The sequence below is a fragment of the Aptenodytes patagonicus genome, chromosome 1 (assembly GCF_965638725.1).
Source record: "Aptenodytes patagonicus chromosome 1, bAptPat1.pri.cur, whole genome shotgun sequence".
In the NCBI taxonomy this organism is placed as follows: Eukaryota; Metazoa; Chordata; class Aves; order Sphenisciformes; family Spheniscidae; genus Aptenodytes; species Aptenodytes patagonicus.
In genome coordinates, this window is record NC_134949.1 from 70,904,266 (window position 1) to 70,919,594 (window position 15,329).

General features: G+C 45.0%; 1 protein-coding gene across 1 annotated transcript; it reads left to right on the top strand.

Annotated features, from left to right (window-relative positions):
* Positions 1 to 1,245: 1,245 nt before the first annotated feature.
* Positions 1,246 to 8,725, top strand: LOC143162099 (tubulin alpha-8 chain). The gene is made up of 5 exons (XM_076341872.1): positions 1,246 to 1,369; positions 4,764 to 4,986; positions 5,697 to 5,845; positions 6,408 to 7,088; positions 7,912 to 8,725. Exons 1-5 carry the CDS (start codon positions 1,367 to 1,369, stop codon positions 8,197 to 8,199), a joined length of 1,344 nt encoding a protein of 447 aa, XP_076197987.1. The 5' UTR covers positions 1,246 to 1,366; the 3' UTR covers positions 8,200 to 8,725.
* Positions 8,726 to 15,329: the final 6,604 nt, after the last annotated feature.

Sequence of the window (15,329 nt, forward strand, 5' to 3'; positions counted from 1 at the left end):
AGCAATGATCTCATGGTTTTCTGGAGAAGTGTGGGACTCAGCTTAAACAAAGCAGCAGACAGAAATTATCATGGGAATTCTTCCTGTGTGAAAAATATTTGTAGTTTTTCATAGCCAAAATCAAAGACTAGTGATTTGCAGGTTTATGTAAAAATCAGCAAAATGAAGACTATGCCAAAGTAAATGTGAGTTTATAAAAAATGATATGAACTACTTCACACTGTTGAAATGTAGGTGTTAGTTAAAGGATCCTTAGATGCTGGTTGCCAACAGTGGCAGAACAATCTATTGATATAATCATGTCAAAGTAGACTAACCTAAAATTTAGGAATTGTGTATTTAAATTTCTACTGATTAAACATCATAACAAACAGTATGTTTCTAAAGTCTGGGGATACATAATACTCAGATTCAAGCAATTAAGCGTGCCTTCCTCTTTGTTACCTAGGAGTTGCAAACATGAGGATTTCTCCACTGAGAGAAGCTGCTGCTTTCCAAAGCTGAGCTACTGCAGAAGGAGCAAACCATAAAATGGTGGAGGCAACTGCCCTAATTTGGTGTGAGAACATTTGTGTGATGCCTCCAGCTATTTCTTGCAATAAGCACTGCAATGAGAATCAAATTTCTTTCTGTGTTTGGACAGACGAGTTAGACTCTGTACCAAATACTGTCCCATACTGCTGACAGCCCAGATGACTGTACACAGAAAGAGGAGCAATAGAAGTAAATTGAAACATTAATAGAGAGGCAGCTGGAGTAAGGACAGAAAGAAGTCAGGCCAGCATTTAAGAGTCCTGGTAGAGTACACTTCAGAATGGTAATTATATTTACTTTCCAGTTCTCTATTTTTGGTTCTTCTTCTATCCTTCTCTTTTTCATTCATTTGCTTTCTTACACCCTCTTGGGGTGTAAGAATTCTGTATTGGAATTTAGGAGTGATTTTTGTCTACACACGTACGTGCTGGCAGAACAGGGAATTGGGATGGCATGTGTCTCGTAGGTGATATATATGGATAATACCCAGGTGTTAGAAAGTATAGTGCACGGCATGTTACGTGGCCACACTCAGATTTCATAAGCACGCCAAACCAGGCGGGACTAAATTTGAAATCTGGGGTATATCTGAGCCCTGCCTGTCTGGATGAATTTGCATATGTGGGGTGGCGGGGAGGGCAGCAGGCAGTGATGCAGCGGGCAGAAATGTGGAGTCTGTGACCTATTCCCTACCACACTGTGACACTGAAGTGCAGCAGCAGGTGCTGGCTGCTGGGCCCAGGCTGCCTCTCACCCTGCAGCCCAGAGCGGGGCTCCCGCAAAGACCTGCCATCACTGATCCGAAAGGGAAGGAAACACCACTGGGGTCACCATGGTAAGGGGTGATGTGGGAACACCAGTCATACGGGGACCGGGAGGACCGTGGGTGAGGGAAGGCAGGGGGATCTGCTGTTGTTATGGGTGGTTTGTGCCACAAAACCCCGATCTCATGCACCGATTACCACGTGAGAGGATGGGAAAGGAGTGTCAGAAAATGTCACTGGAGCTGTAAGGCATGGTGAATCAAAGTTTTCTTCAGACAGTCTCTAATTAGTGGAATTATAAGATAAATTAGATCTGGAGTCTTAGATTTTTAGTACTTTCTGTTGTGACTATATTTTCTCAACACGGGTTCATTTTCATATGAGATAATTTTTTTTAGAAATAAAACAAAAAAGTTACTTAACTTTGTGTCTATTTTAAATTAATTTAGTCACAACGGCTGTACTGTTCATAGCTATACAGTGTATACATGTGTGTTTCTGAAGTGCATGAATGTTTTTATATATGTATGCATTTAAGTAAGTAAAAAAGGTCTTTCATTTTTAAGATTTCAGGGTTTATTACAAATTTGTAGAAATCTCTCAAAACCTCTTAGAATGTGAAAAATCTATTTCACCTTGTACCCCAGTTTATGTCTAGCACTGAGTCTTATTTTGGTGCAGAGAACTATGTTATCTTCTGCCAGTACAGCTGCAGGTTCAAAATGAGAGCGCTTATTTTGCAGGCAAGATACACACTTCCACAGGCTCCCCACGCCTTAAGGCAGACCTAGGGTAGCGAGTATGTTTTGGGAATAACTGGGAATATCTGGAAGACTAAAGTCTGCCTTTGTACAGTAAATATTTCAGCCAGGTAGTATTCTGTTTTTTTAATAGAATCAAAGCTGTCCCAGGTTTAGTTTCACAAAGGACCTGGCCCTTTCTACTGTCTCTTGATAAATAAAAGGTCAGGTCTACAGTTTGTAAGACAGGTCCTGGTACATTTCTGATGATATGTAAAACATTACTTTGGAGTAAGCTCCAAATTTAAATACCATGTAGAGATCAGTTTACTTTGCCTGTGACTCTGGAGAAGGCCCATCTCTTCCTGATTAAAAGCCTGATATCTATTTTAAAGCTTTTTACCATGCAAAATTAGAAATCTCTTTGTTATTGCCTTCTCTCCTTGTCAGAATATTTCCAAATTACTGCTGGGGTAGGAGAAGATGGGAGTTGAAGGCAGGAGTTGTGGCAAGAGCCCTGACTCAAAAGACGGGGTTGAGATACCAGCGCAGCTGAAAGATCAGTCTAAAAGCAAAGGAACAGGTTCTGCAGTCTTCAACTATAGTCCTGTACTAAGCTTTACAATATTAACTTTCTAAGGCAACGTTCACTAGTTCCATCTGTGAAAAAACAGACCAATTCCTCTACTGATCTGAGGAACAGAGCCAAGCAGCTCTTTAGGTTCCAAGTATTGCTTGACTTGTAATTGTAGTTTTGCTCTAAAAGATACTCTTTGAAAAAGTCACCTGTCCTCATTGCTGTGTTTAAAAGGAAAAAGCTTTTTTTTTTTTCTTGCTGCCAAGCTTACAGATTCACACTGGGATTTAAAAGAAAAGCAGGAGCCTGCCCTGTGCAAAATCAGCATTAGTTGAATTCTCTAAGCCCAAATACGTCTTCAGTGTCTCCTGAGTAATCCTCCAGATTGCAACTCCACTGCAACATACCGTCACTCAAATAACTCACATACTTTTGCACAACTCAATTGAGAAAAACAAGGTTGTGTAAGTACACTTGAAAGCATGTTACACACACTGCTGCATATGCATTCACAGAGTCAGCAACTTACAAATGAGTACTGAATAGAAATAATACATGTCGTTGAATGAAATATTTAAATTGGTTTTCCATATTCATTCTGAGGATGAACTTCCGGGGTAGTGGTGACTTCTAAAATTCCACTTGCTTCTGAAAAAATATCTTTAGCTGTGTTTCTAAAATGTAAATATATGTTAATTGTGAAGAAAACACTGCTCCAGAGATGCTGCTGGTCACACATTCTGCCTGAGGATTTAGTTTTTGGGGAAGATGCATTTTACTCGCAGGTCACAAGATGATTTTGCAGGGTAAGCAGTTACAGAATTTAAAAAAAAAAAGTTAACAGGCCAAATCTGGTATTAAGTCATTGGATCTCTCTAAATGAGGTATTACAAAATAAAAATGAGCGAGGACCATTCTCTGGCCTTGAAGCCAGGTAGCATGGCCTGCTTCATATTTACGCATCTGAATTCTCTTTTCCTCTCCAAAGCTAGGCAGTGGTCAGTGAGCTGCTCACTGGAAACCATTCTTGACAATGAGTTGTATTCTGCATGGTGCCCAAGCATTGTCTGGAAAAGTATGAACTGGCATAAGCCAAAACTGTGCCAGAGAGTGTGCCAATTATCAATCAGCACAGGTGATCACAGGCCAGGGTTCAGTACTATGACCTGACTCTTTCTTACTCCCTAGTATAGACAGGGCCATTGAGATCACAAAGACGGCGCTCAGAAGGCTGTAATTACAATTGCTCCAAAGCAGAAACTGAAGCTGAAAAACTCCACATGTCTGAAACCGCTCTCTCCTTACAAACTGCCTTTCACTACACCCAGTGTCGTAATCATCTGGACTAACTCAGAAGTGCCTGCTTTATAATTCTATTTCTGAACTTAAGAAATCCAGCACCAGGTCCTTTATACTCCTGTACTCCAAGTGTAAAGGATTTTGGAGCAATTGGCACCTGCCTATTTTAGCCGGGTGTTACATACGTTGTTTCCTTTTCATTGAAGTCCCTGGCTACCACAGGAACCATGATCAAAATTATGCAAATAAACACGCTATATTGCAATGCCACTGCCTGAATTCACAGTGGACCTGCAATGTAGAATTCATAGGTGCTCAGGAGCTTGAAGGAACATTTGTTTCAACCGACAGAACCTGAAATAATTTCCTGAGATGAATATTGCTTAAAACAGTTCTTCCAAGTTTCCACTCTAGCCTGCTATCAGAGGGTAAAAGGATCAAAAGACATCACCTGTCTTGGGTTACATAAGGTTGAAGGATACCACATGGCTGTGTCAGGTTCCAGCCAGGAGTAAAAATAAACTAAACTGGGATGTGCCCCTCAGCAGAGCCAATCCATAGGAGGAAAGGTGGGTTTTGTGTAACTGAAATTTTTTTTTTCCTGCCTGTTTTCATGTACCCATATATTACAGCACAAAGATCTCAATTTTTTAAAGAACTGTCCCATTATCTGGTGTGTATATGTACAGTCTCATTGTGGTCATGGGGTTGAACAACCAAATGAAATGCTGACAGCAACAATTCGCCATTCTTTGGAAAAGCAATACACTGGGAAAAAGTAACCATTAGGAATAAGGAGGACTAATGTGCAGTGTTTTTTCTGACTCTGTCTCTGTTCTCTCCCCTTAGCGTGAGTGCATCTCAATTCATGTTGGCCAGGCTGGAGTTCAGATAGGAAATGCATGCTGGGAACTCTTCTGCCTGGAGCATGGCATTCAGCCAGATGGCACCTTCAAGGATCTGCACAATAAACTCAACTATGATGACTCTTTTACCACATTTTTCAGTGAAACAGTCACTGGGAAGCATGTGCCACGAGCAGTAATGGTGGACTTGGAACCAACTGTAGTAGGTCAGTATAGAAATAAACCTGGAAAATGGAGAACAGCTCACCCCTCCTAACACCACCATGGTGTGCCACCGGTCTCCACTGGTACAAAGCAGCACACCCTTTGTATCTTGGTCTACCACTAGATAGCATAGAATTAATTTTCTTGTGACACAGAATGCTAGATTCTGTCAAGACTCAATTATTTCCATAGGTGTTGTAAACATAGGAACAGTAGGATCCTCAGCAGTTTAATAGCTAGTACACATGATTTGTATGACTTTTCTTTGCACAACCATTTAACTTTGGTTTTGTTTATTGTGACATTTTTGCCATTCGAATTCTGCTTTTCTCTGATTCGGATCCAAAGTGGGAGCCTGACAGTTTCCCTCCAGGAATAGAAGGATTTCTAAAAATTGGGGCAGCTGGGGGAACCTGATTTTCTTCACACTTTTTTTCTGGTGACTTGTCCTCTTGTGGGTACAGGCTGTACAACTAGCAAGTTCTTGAGAAGATAACAACTTCAGTGGCTGGTTACAAGTCACACCATAAATCAACAGAATGCAACAATTTAAAAATGCTTAGGAAACAGTTTTACCTCCTCCATCAGCATCTGGTTTTTGCGGTCATGACCTCCAGTGACTGAAAGCTTGCATCAATGCCAACAGCAACCAGAACTTTTTGGCACTGGAGCACAGCTATGCAGCTTCTCACAATTTCTCTTTCTTGTTCAGATGAAGTGCGGGCTGGCACCTTCCGGGAACTTTTTCATCCAGAACAGCTGATCACTGGAAAGGAAGATGCAGCTAATAACTATGCCCGTGGCCACTACACCATTGGCAAAGAAAGCATTGATATGGTGCTTGATCGTGTCCGTAAGCTGGTAAGTCCCAGTAGTTTTGAAACAGCAGTTTGGATTCTGCAGAAGAAAGAAATGCAGAACAGGTAGCTTGTTAACTACAGATGATACCAATGGTTCAGAAAACAGATTTCAAGACATACAGAGGCATCATTACCAGTCCAAGAGAGAGAAGCCCAGTAGCCCCCTTCCCAGCTGTATGCCTTCAGACAGTCTTCAAAAGTGGTTCTGAATATGTAATTCTTCATTTATTAGCACAGCCCTGGAGCACCAATACTGATACAGAAGGGTGGATTAGGCAGTTCTACACTGCTAGTTTCAGCTAGACTAACTAAAAGAAGTGTGAAGTTCAGAGAGAGAAGCTCCACAGGTAACAGTCCAATTTTTACATCATAAGTTGAGCCAGTGAAGGAAGCAAAGGATAGGATTATCACCAGCCCCTTCTCAAGAAAACCTGACATGAAAGCTATGTTGTGTATTGCTGATGACTGCTCTCACCTTCAGCTCAGAATAAGCTCATGTAGTAGATGAGGTCTTTTCATTCTTCTTCAGCCCCCATTCTTTCACTTTCTCTTTTGCTTTCTAGACTGATGCCTGTTCTGGGCTGCAAGGGTTCCTGATCTTCCACAGCTTTGGTGGGGGTACTGGCTCTGGCTTCACCTCCTTACTGATGGAACGCCTCTCTGTGGATTACGGAAAGAAGTCCAAACTGGAGTTTGCCATCTACCCGGCCCCTCAGGTCTCCACCGCTGTGGTGGAGCCTTACAATTCCATCCTGACCACGCACACCACCCTGGAGCACTCGGACTGCGCCTTCATGGTGGATAATGAGGCCATCTATGACATCTGCCGCCGAAACCTGGACATCGAGCGCCCCACTTACACTAACCTCAACCGCCTCATCAGCCAGATCGTCTCCTCCATCACCGCCTCGCTGCGCTTTGACGGTGCCCTCAATGTGGATCTGACAGAGTTCCAGACAAACCTGGTGCCCTACCCGCGCATCCACTTCCCCTTAGTGACCTACGCCCCCATCATCTCCTCCGACAGAGCATATCACGAGCAGCTCTCGGTGGCTGAAATCACCAGCTCCTGCTTTGAGCCCAACAACCAGATGGTGAAGTGTGACCCAAGACATGGGAAGTACATGGCCTGCTGCATGCTCTACCGTGGCGACGTAGTTCCCAAAGACGTCAATGTAGCAATTGCTGCCATCAAGACCAAGAGAACTATCCAGTTTGTCGACTGGTGTCCAACAGGCTTCAAGGTGAGCATGGCTGCCATGAACTTCTCTTTAATGTTTCAAGGGCAAGTTCAGTCTATTGGAAAACTTGTATTTAAAGTTTTAGATCTTGCACGTTTTCCAATTGTGAGATGAAGGAACATAAGAAAGATGCATTGGTATAAAATGTGCCCTTTCTCCTCTGGACATCCCATTGACACAGACTCCTAAATGTTTACATAAGTGGAAATCTGAAGTGTATATGAGTTAAAATCTAAAGAAGTATTAATTTCAGACCTGAATTTTGAAAAAGTCAGTGAGTGTTCCCTCTGAAGCATCATCTAAAACTAATGAACTACCAAAACAAATACAATTAATAAAGGAAATGCTGATATTAGGGTATCTGTCAGTTAACACCCTCATCCAGAAATACTATACAGCCACTCCCCACTGGCTACACAGCAGTGTTGGGAAACATAATTTCAATAATAATACAGACATTAGCAGGGGAAAAACATTTATCATACAAATAGTTGGTTTAAGAATGAAAACTTTTAACGGGGAACCAACTTTTTGTATTAGTTTCTATAGAGTATCTTGCTGACACTGTATGTTCGGTGTTGAGTAGCTGTTAAGAAAGCTACGAAGTTGCCAGTGTACATTAAACAGAAGAATAATACAGACATTAAAATGACCATGTATCATACTGTTCATGACTTTATTATTTTTTATGGCATTTGCCATCTGGTAGTTTTGATAGGGGCACCATTCTACCCCAGCATCTGTAACTTTACTCACTTTTTTTCAGCTCTTTGACTGCTTTCTGCTCTTGCCTTTTTACAACCTTCTCCCATATTCCTGTTTCCAGGTTGGGATCAACTATCAGCCTCCTACAGTAGTTCCTGGCGGAGACCTAGCCCAAGTTCAGCGAGCAGTCTGCATGCTGAGCAACACCACGGCCATTGCAGAGGCTTGGGCAAGGCTCGACCACAAGTTTGATCTGATGTATGCCAAGAGAGCTTTTGTGCACTGGTATGTGGGTGAAGGCATGGAGGAGGGAGAATTCGCAGAGGCCCGAGAGGACCTGGCTGCCCTGGAGAAAGACTATGAAGAAGTGGGAACTGACTCATTTGAAGAAGAAAATGATGGAGAGTAATTTTAAAATACACTTTGTTCCTAGTGAGCACAGAATTGTCTCTGTATCACTATATTGCACGTGTCTACCATTAGGCCACCTTTTTTGTATGTAATATACAGAAATTTAGGAGGGGTCATATAGAGACATCTTTTATTCCATAAATCACAGGTAAATTATCCTGTAAGATGTGATCAGTTGTAGTAATGCCCCACCACTCCCAGCAATGCAAAAAGACTTGCTCTTCTTCCTTGCACATTTAATGTAAGCCTCTTTGAGCTCTAATACACATGCTAAAACCACTACAATTCAATATATGCAAGTTTATAATGGAGCACAGTGAATCAGTAGAGTTTTCAAAGTTCTAATTTGACATACCTTCACCTTTTGCTTGTTGGCCTGTCAAAAAATAATGACCATGGAAAAATGGGTCCTCTGCTCTGTGCTTTATCCTCCTCTCATTGACTTTCATAGGACTGACCTAAAAGGGACATTTCACTCTTCTCTAAAACACCACTTCTGATAAAGCAAACACTTTCTTCAGAAATGTTGAAGCAGTGCAATTTTTCCACATTTGGGGGATAAACATCTGTGTTGTGAAAACAAATATCCTTTTTGGTTGGGTACAGCTGCAGCAGGCATAGTATTTTTTTTCTGTGTCTCTGTGAAACTGTTTAAGTGAGAAAATTCTCTCCTTTTTAAAAAAAACCAAACTTGTGTTTGCATCATCCCTACTGAAAACATTTCAGTATTCCTTACTCTACCTGAATGGTTCTTCCTCTGCAAGAAGCAACCTCTGCTTTATCTAGACCACTGTGCCATCTGTGGCAATCTTTATTTAGTGCACCATGTGCAAGTGAGTCTGCAGTACAGGCATTTGAATGTTCACTCAAAGATAATTCAAAGTAATGATCAAAGATCTCAGATTTATAGGATTCACATCTTGCTAGGCAATGACAATTTTTCTTGACTAGGAAACCCCTCAGCAACTTTTTATCTAGGTCTAGGTCCTTGATGGGATGCACCCATGAATGCTGAGGCAGCTGGCAGATGTCATTGCAAGGCCACTCTTGATAATCCTTGATTGATCATGGTGATTGGGAGAAGTGCCCAAAGACTGGAGGAAAGCAAATGTCACTCCTATCTTCAAAAAGGGCAAGAAGGAGGACCCAGGGAACTACAGGCTGGTCAGCCTCACCTCGATCCCTGGGAAGGTGATGGAAATCCTGGAAACCATTTCCAGGCACATGAACAAGAAGAAAATCATCAGCAGTACTCAGAAGGGATTCACCAACAGGAAGTCATACTTGACCAACTTGATAACCTTCTATGATGAAACAGCTGGCCTGGTAGACAAGGGGAGAGCAGTGGATATTGTCTACCTAGACTTGAATAAGGCTTTCAACACTGTTTCCTGTAAGATTCTCATAGAGAAGCTGTTGAAGTATGGGCTGGATGAGCAGACAGTGAGGTGGACTGAAAACTGGCTGAATGGCCAGGCCCAGAGGGTGGTGATCAGTGGCACAAAGTCTAGTTGGAGGCCATTAACTAGTGGTGTACCCCAGGGTCAATACCGGATCCAGAGGGACGGACCTCCACACGCTGGAGAAATGGGCTGACAGGAGTCATGAAGTTCAACATGGAGAAGTGCAAAGTCCTGCACCTGGGGAGGAACAACCCCATACACCAATATATGCTGGGGGCCACCCAGCTGGAAAGCAGCTTTGCAAAAAAGCACCTGGGGGTCTTGGGGGACACCAAGTTGAACATGAGCCAGCAATGTGCCCTTGCTGCAAAGAAGGCGAATGGTATCCTGGGTTGCATTAGGCAAAGTAGACCATAGAATCATAGAATATCTCAAGTTGGAAGTGTTGTGGTTTAACCCCAGCTGACAACTAAGCACCACACAGCCACTCGCTCACTCTGTCGCAGCGGGATGGGGGAGACAATCAGAAGAGTAAAAGTGAGAAAACTCGTGGGTTGAGATAAAGACAGTTTAATAGGGAAAGCAAAAGCCGCACACGCAAGCAAAGCAAAACAAGGAATTCATTCACTACTTCCCATTGGCAGGCAGGTGTTCAGCCATCTCCAGGAAAGCAGGGCTCCATCACGTGTAACTGTTACTTGGGAAGACAAACGCCATCACTCCGAACGTCCCTCCCTCCCTTCCTTCTTCCCCCAGCTGTATATGCTGAGCATGACGTCATATGGTATGGAATATCCCTTTGGTCAGTTGGGGTCAGCTGTCCCGGCTGTGTCCCCTCCCAGCTTCTTGTGCACCCCCAGCCTACTCGCTGGTGGGGTGGCGTGAGAGGCAGAAAAGGCCTTGACTCTGTGTCAGCACTGCTCAGCAGTAACTAAAACATCCCTGTATTATCAACACTGTTTCCAGCACAAATCCAAAACATAGCCCCATACTAGCTACTAGGAAGAAAATTAACTCTATCCCAGCCAAAACCAGCACACGAAGGGACGCATAAGGATCATCAAGTCCAGCTCCCTGCTCCTCGCAGGACTACCTAAAACTAAATCATATGACTAAGAGCAGCGTCTAGATCCTCCTTGAACTTTGACAGGCTTAGTGCCATGACCACTTCCCTGGGGAGCCTGTTCCAGTGACTGACCACCCTCTCAGTGAAGAACCTTTTCCTAATGTCCAATCTGAACTTCCTCTGATGCAGCTTCATTCTATTTCCTCGTGCCCTATCGCTGGTCACCAGAGAGAGGAGATCAGCACCTCCCCCTCCACTGCCTGCCTTGACGAAGCGAAGATTGTGATGAGGTCACCCCTCAGTCTTCTCTTCTCCAAGCTGAGCAAACAAAGTGACCTCAGCTGCTCCTCCTAAGTCTTGCCCTTGGGACCTTTCACCATCTTGGTCATCCCCCTCTGGACACACTCTAATAGTTTGATGTCCTTCTTATATTGTGGCACCCAAAACTGCACACAGTACTCAAGGTGGGGCTGCACCAGTGCAGTGTAGAGTGGGACAATCACCTCCCTTGACTGGCTAGCTATGTTGTGCTTAGGGAGGTCAAAGGAGGTGATCCTTCCACTCCGCTCAGCACTGGTGAGGCCACACCTGAAGTATTATGTCCAGTTCTGGACTCCTCAGTACAAGAGAGCCATGGACATACCGGATAGAGTCCAGCAAAGGGCCACAAGTGTGATTAAGGGACTGAAGCATCTCTCCCATGAGGAAAGGCTGAGAGAGCTGGGACTGTTCAGCCTGGAGAAGAGAAGGGTCGGGGGGGATCTTATTAATGCATATAAATACCTGAAGGGAGGGTGTACAGAAGATGGAGCCAGGCTCTTTTCACTGGCGCCCAGTGACAGGACAAGAAGCAATAGACACAAAATGAAACAGAGGAGGGTCCATTTGAACATCAGGAAACACTTTTCTACTGTAAGGGTGACAGCACTGGCACAGGTTGCTCAGGGAGGTTGTGGAGTCTCCCTCCTTGGAGATATTCAAAAGGTGTCTGGACATGGTCCTGGGCAACTGGCTCTAGGTGGCCCTGCTTAAGCAGAGAGGTTGGACCAGATGACCTCCAGAGGTGCCTTCCAACCTCAACCATTCTGTGATCTTCCTCCTGTACAGATTTCTATTTCTGTTGGCAGTTACATTTCACAGTACAACATCACATTGAACTTGTATACTCTGTATGCATTATATGCATTTAATTAACCAGATCAGTAAATTACTAAACTATGAAGTTATGGAGTACCAGAAATGTCTCTGTTTAGGAAAACATCCTATTCAGGATATACTTGATTATGTACCTAAATTGAAGCAACATGAATAAGTATTACCCAACCTAGTGGGATTTAGACTCTTACATGGCTTCCCTCACAGTTCTGTCCTGAACTGGGACCAAAACCAGAAACAGGAAATTTCATACATGAAATACATGTATGCGTTCAAACCGAGAAGTGACCCTGCTCTTCCAGCGAGAGAGGAGAAATAGGGGGCAAGTTAAAGACAAAAAACGTGATAGAAAATGGCAGATGAATTGCTTGCTCTGTTCTTTGAAAAACTGCTGAAAGCGGTGCAATGAAGAAGGGGAAGTTATTGATCCAGTGTGGAGTACTTTATGCATTCTAAAACACTGGGTGTGGAGTTCCTAACTTCCTGAAAGCTTTTTAAATCTCATACTGATCATCAATGTTATGGTTTATTTTATTTGCAAGGACACTTAGGAATCAGTATTCCTGCTGTCGCACTAGTCAATGCACTGTTTGGAATGGTTTGGAGATTAATTTAGAAACGCCGTGACAGTTATCAGGAGCTAGCAGCTTTTGTCAAAGTGACACTACACCACGACACTCAGCAGGCAGTGTATTTGGAGACCCAAACACTAAATCTTTCAGTTTTAGCCATCCCTTCATGTGAGCACACTTTCTGGGCTCAGACTTCTGCCCATTACCTGTTTTGGAAGTGGGGTGTCACAACTGACTTCCACAGGCAAAGCTTAAAATATTCTTAAATAAGACATATGCTCCTCTTAATCGAGCATCCAGTCTCTCACAGGGGTCATTACCAAAAGCTACTTCAGCGGCACACTGCTTCACTAGCTTCCACAGACCCGTCAGATGTAGTTCCTTTTTAATCTCCAGTGTTGGTTTGCACTTTGCTCAGGTGGTTTAACTGTCTCTAGGCAACTTATGGCTTAGCAGTTCTACCTCTTTTCTTCCTTTTTGTCAGGCAGATGCCACACAAGCTAGCAATAGAAAGGGAACATCACTAAATTTAAACCATTGCCAAGAGGCTCTGCCAGAGTCACAGCAAAGATGCTGAGTCATTTGTACCTTTCTGCTCACAAGCCCATACAGATAACCATACCCATCCATGTGACAATTCAGGAAGCTTTTCACTGCCACCGCTGCCTTGGCTGAAGAGCTCTGACTGCCAGGCAGCTGTGCTGCCTCCAACAGAGCCAGGTTGTATGAGCAGGTTCTCCATAACCTGCCCAGAGGGTGTGCAACTTGGACCTCTTCTGTGGGGACTGCAACAATGACAGCTCTGATGGGCTCCAGACAACCCCTCTGAAAGCCTCCTATGCGCTGTCTCCTTCCCATGGTTCAGTGAATCAGGGCAGGGGCTGCATAGAGGTACCTGACACAGGGCTGGGAGCACATGCTGTCACCAGAAGAACTGCGGACAGTTTAGCCTCTCTCCACAATAAATCCATGTTAGCATAACCCTTCCCCCAGAAGGTGCACCCAAAGTGATCTGTGTTACGTGACAAAGGGGAGGCAGTGAACATTCATGCTCATCGTCATCAGGGTTGCATTTATCCTCCTCCGAAGACATGAAGTCTTCTAGCCACTCCCCCAAAGGGCTGGCTCTTTAGTTCAAGGTCTAACAGGAACAAACAGTATGTTAGTATTAAGAACACTTACGTCACTTAATGCCTTGTAGAGCATCTTTGCTGCAGAAATATTATAAAGGACTTCCACATTCAACTCCTAAATTCCCTCTATAACTGCTAAATGTCTGTATAATACAGGAAGGAGCCGGCAAGTCAGGGCTATGTTAAGCTGTGGTTTTCCTCCTCACACCTGTTTTTTCTGTAACATTCCTTGAATTTAGTAACTTAGTGGGACAACAGCTGAAGGCTTCTGCATAGCACATGTGAATTCAGTTTGCTAGCAGCTCACAGAACAGGCTTTTCTGAGGGGCAAAAGGGTGCCCCAAAGACACCAGTGAGCTTCTAGGGAGCAAAGAAAGAGAGATGGAAGCCATCAGGAGCTCCGCACAGCCTGTGGAAGGGGGTAACACCTTTCCCCTCACTAACCACTCATGTCCTGCTAAACCAATCCTACAGGCAGAGAGAGAAGAAGGGTTTAGGGTTTGAACCTGTCCCTGGGGACTGTCTGGTGGCAGCTACAAGGGAAGGACGTGGTGTCTCTGACGCAGCTGGAGTTTCTCCATAAAGGGTAGGCAGGTGTGCCCTGTCAAATCACACAGAGACTCTCCCTTCTGCGGTCCCAGAGACTCAATCTATTTCACACACATAGCAGGACTCCCTATGTCACCTACACCATTTCCCCAGTCAGCAGAGCTCTGCAGGGCAGTATCACTCACCTTTAAACTCTCCCACCTCCTGAAGCGGAGCAAAGCTGGGCCAGTGGCTGCCTCTGACAAGCAAAGCTCCCTTACGGGGTGTTGCGCCCCTCTGTTCCTCCTGCAGACACCCAGGAACAAGATGAAGGGGAAAGCCTGGAAACCCAATATATACACACTGGGGAAGTGGTCACCCAAGCACTTCTGCTCATCTGGACACAGGTGACTCGTTGAGGCCTGAAATCTCACAGCTCGGGTTGGCGCTGCAGTATTTGTTTACCATTGTGCTGCCATTCATATATCCCGCTGCACACCGCGGCCCACCATCAGATGGGAAATTGCCGAGCCTTTCAGTTTGCCACGTGGGTTAAGCTTCTAAGCGAGTTACTTATTTGGGGTTATTTTAAATGAGCTATTTCTTGCTTCTAGGTAGGCTACTGTAGGCCTTGACAAGAGTTCGGCTTTTCTGTTGCTTTTGTGGCTATACCCAACAAACGCCAGGCCGAAGACATGTCTGCTTTCGAGAAGTAACGAGTGACCACGCGAAGTCTGGGCAGAACAAACCCCCTGAGGTACTGCCTCCGCCAAAGAAGAGGTTTTTTTTCTGCAGAGTTCAATTTCTTACCCCTCCCTTCAAAGCTCACTCTTGCCTCTGCCCAGAAGAAACCAGACTGAACCAGGCCGAGGTGTCAGAGCGGGGCAGGGAGGCGGCGGAGGCCTACCCCCAGCGGACGGTTGTCCCAGCCCGGTGTCAGCGCAGTTCATCCCGGGCCCGCGGGCCCAGAGACGAGTGGGCACCCGCCGAGCAAAAGGGGGCTATGGCACCTCGGCCGCCTTTCTTCTATACCACCCCGCCGGGCCGCGCCGCCATGAGGTGCCGCCGCCTCGCAGCGGCGGGCGGGAGAGGCGTGAGGGGGCGCGGCTGCCCTCCCGCAGCGGGCCACGGCGGAGCGGAGTTTCACTTTCTGTCCCTGCGCTCCGCGGCCGGGAAATGAAAACTAAGCGGCGGAGGAGGCGCTGCAGCCGGCGAGAAAAGCGGCGAGGCAGCGCCACTTCGCCCGGCAGCACCGCCGCGGCAGCCGCTTC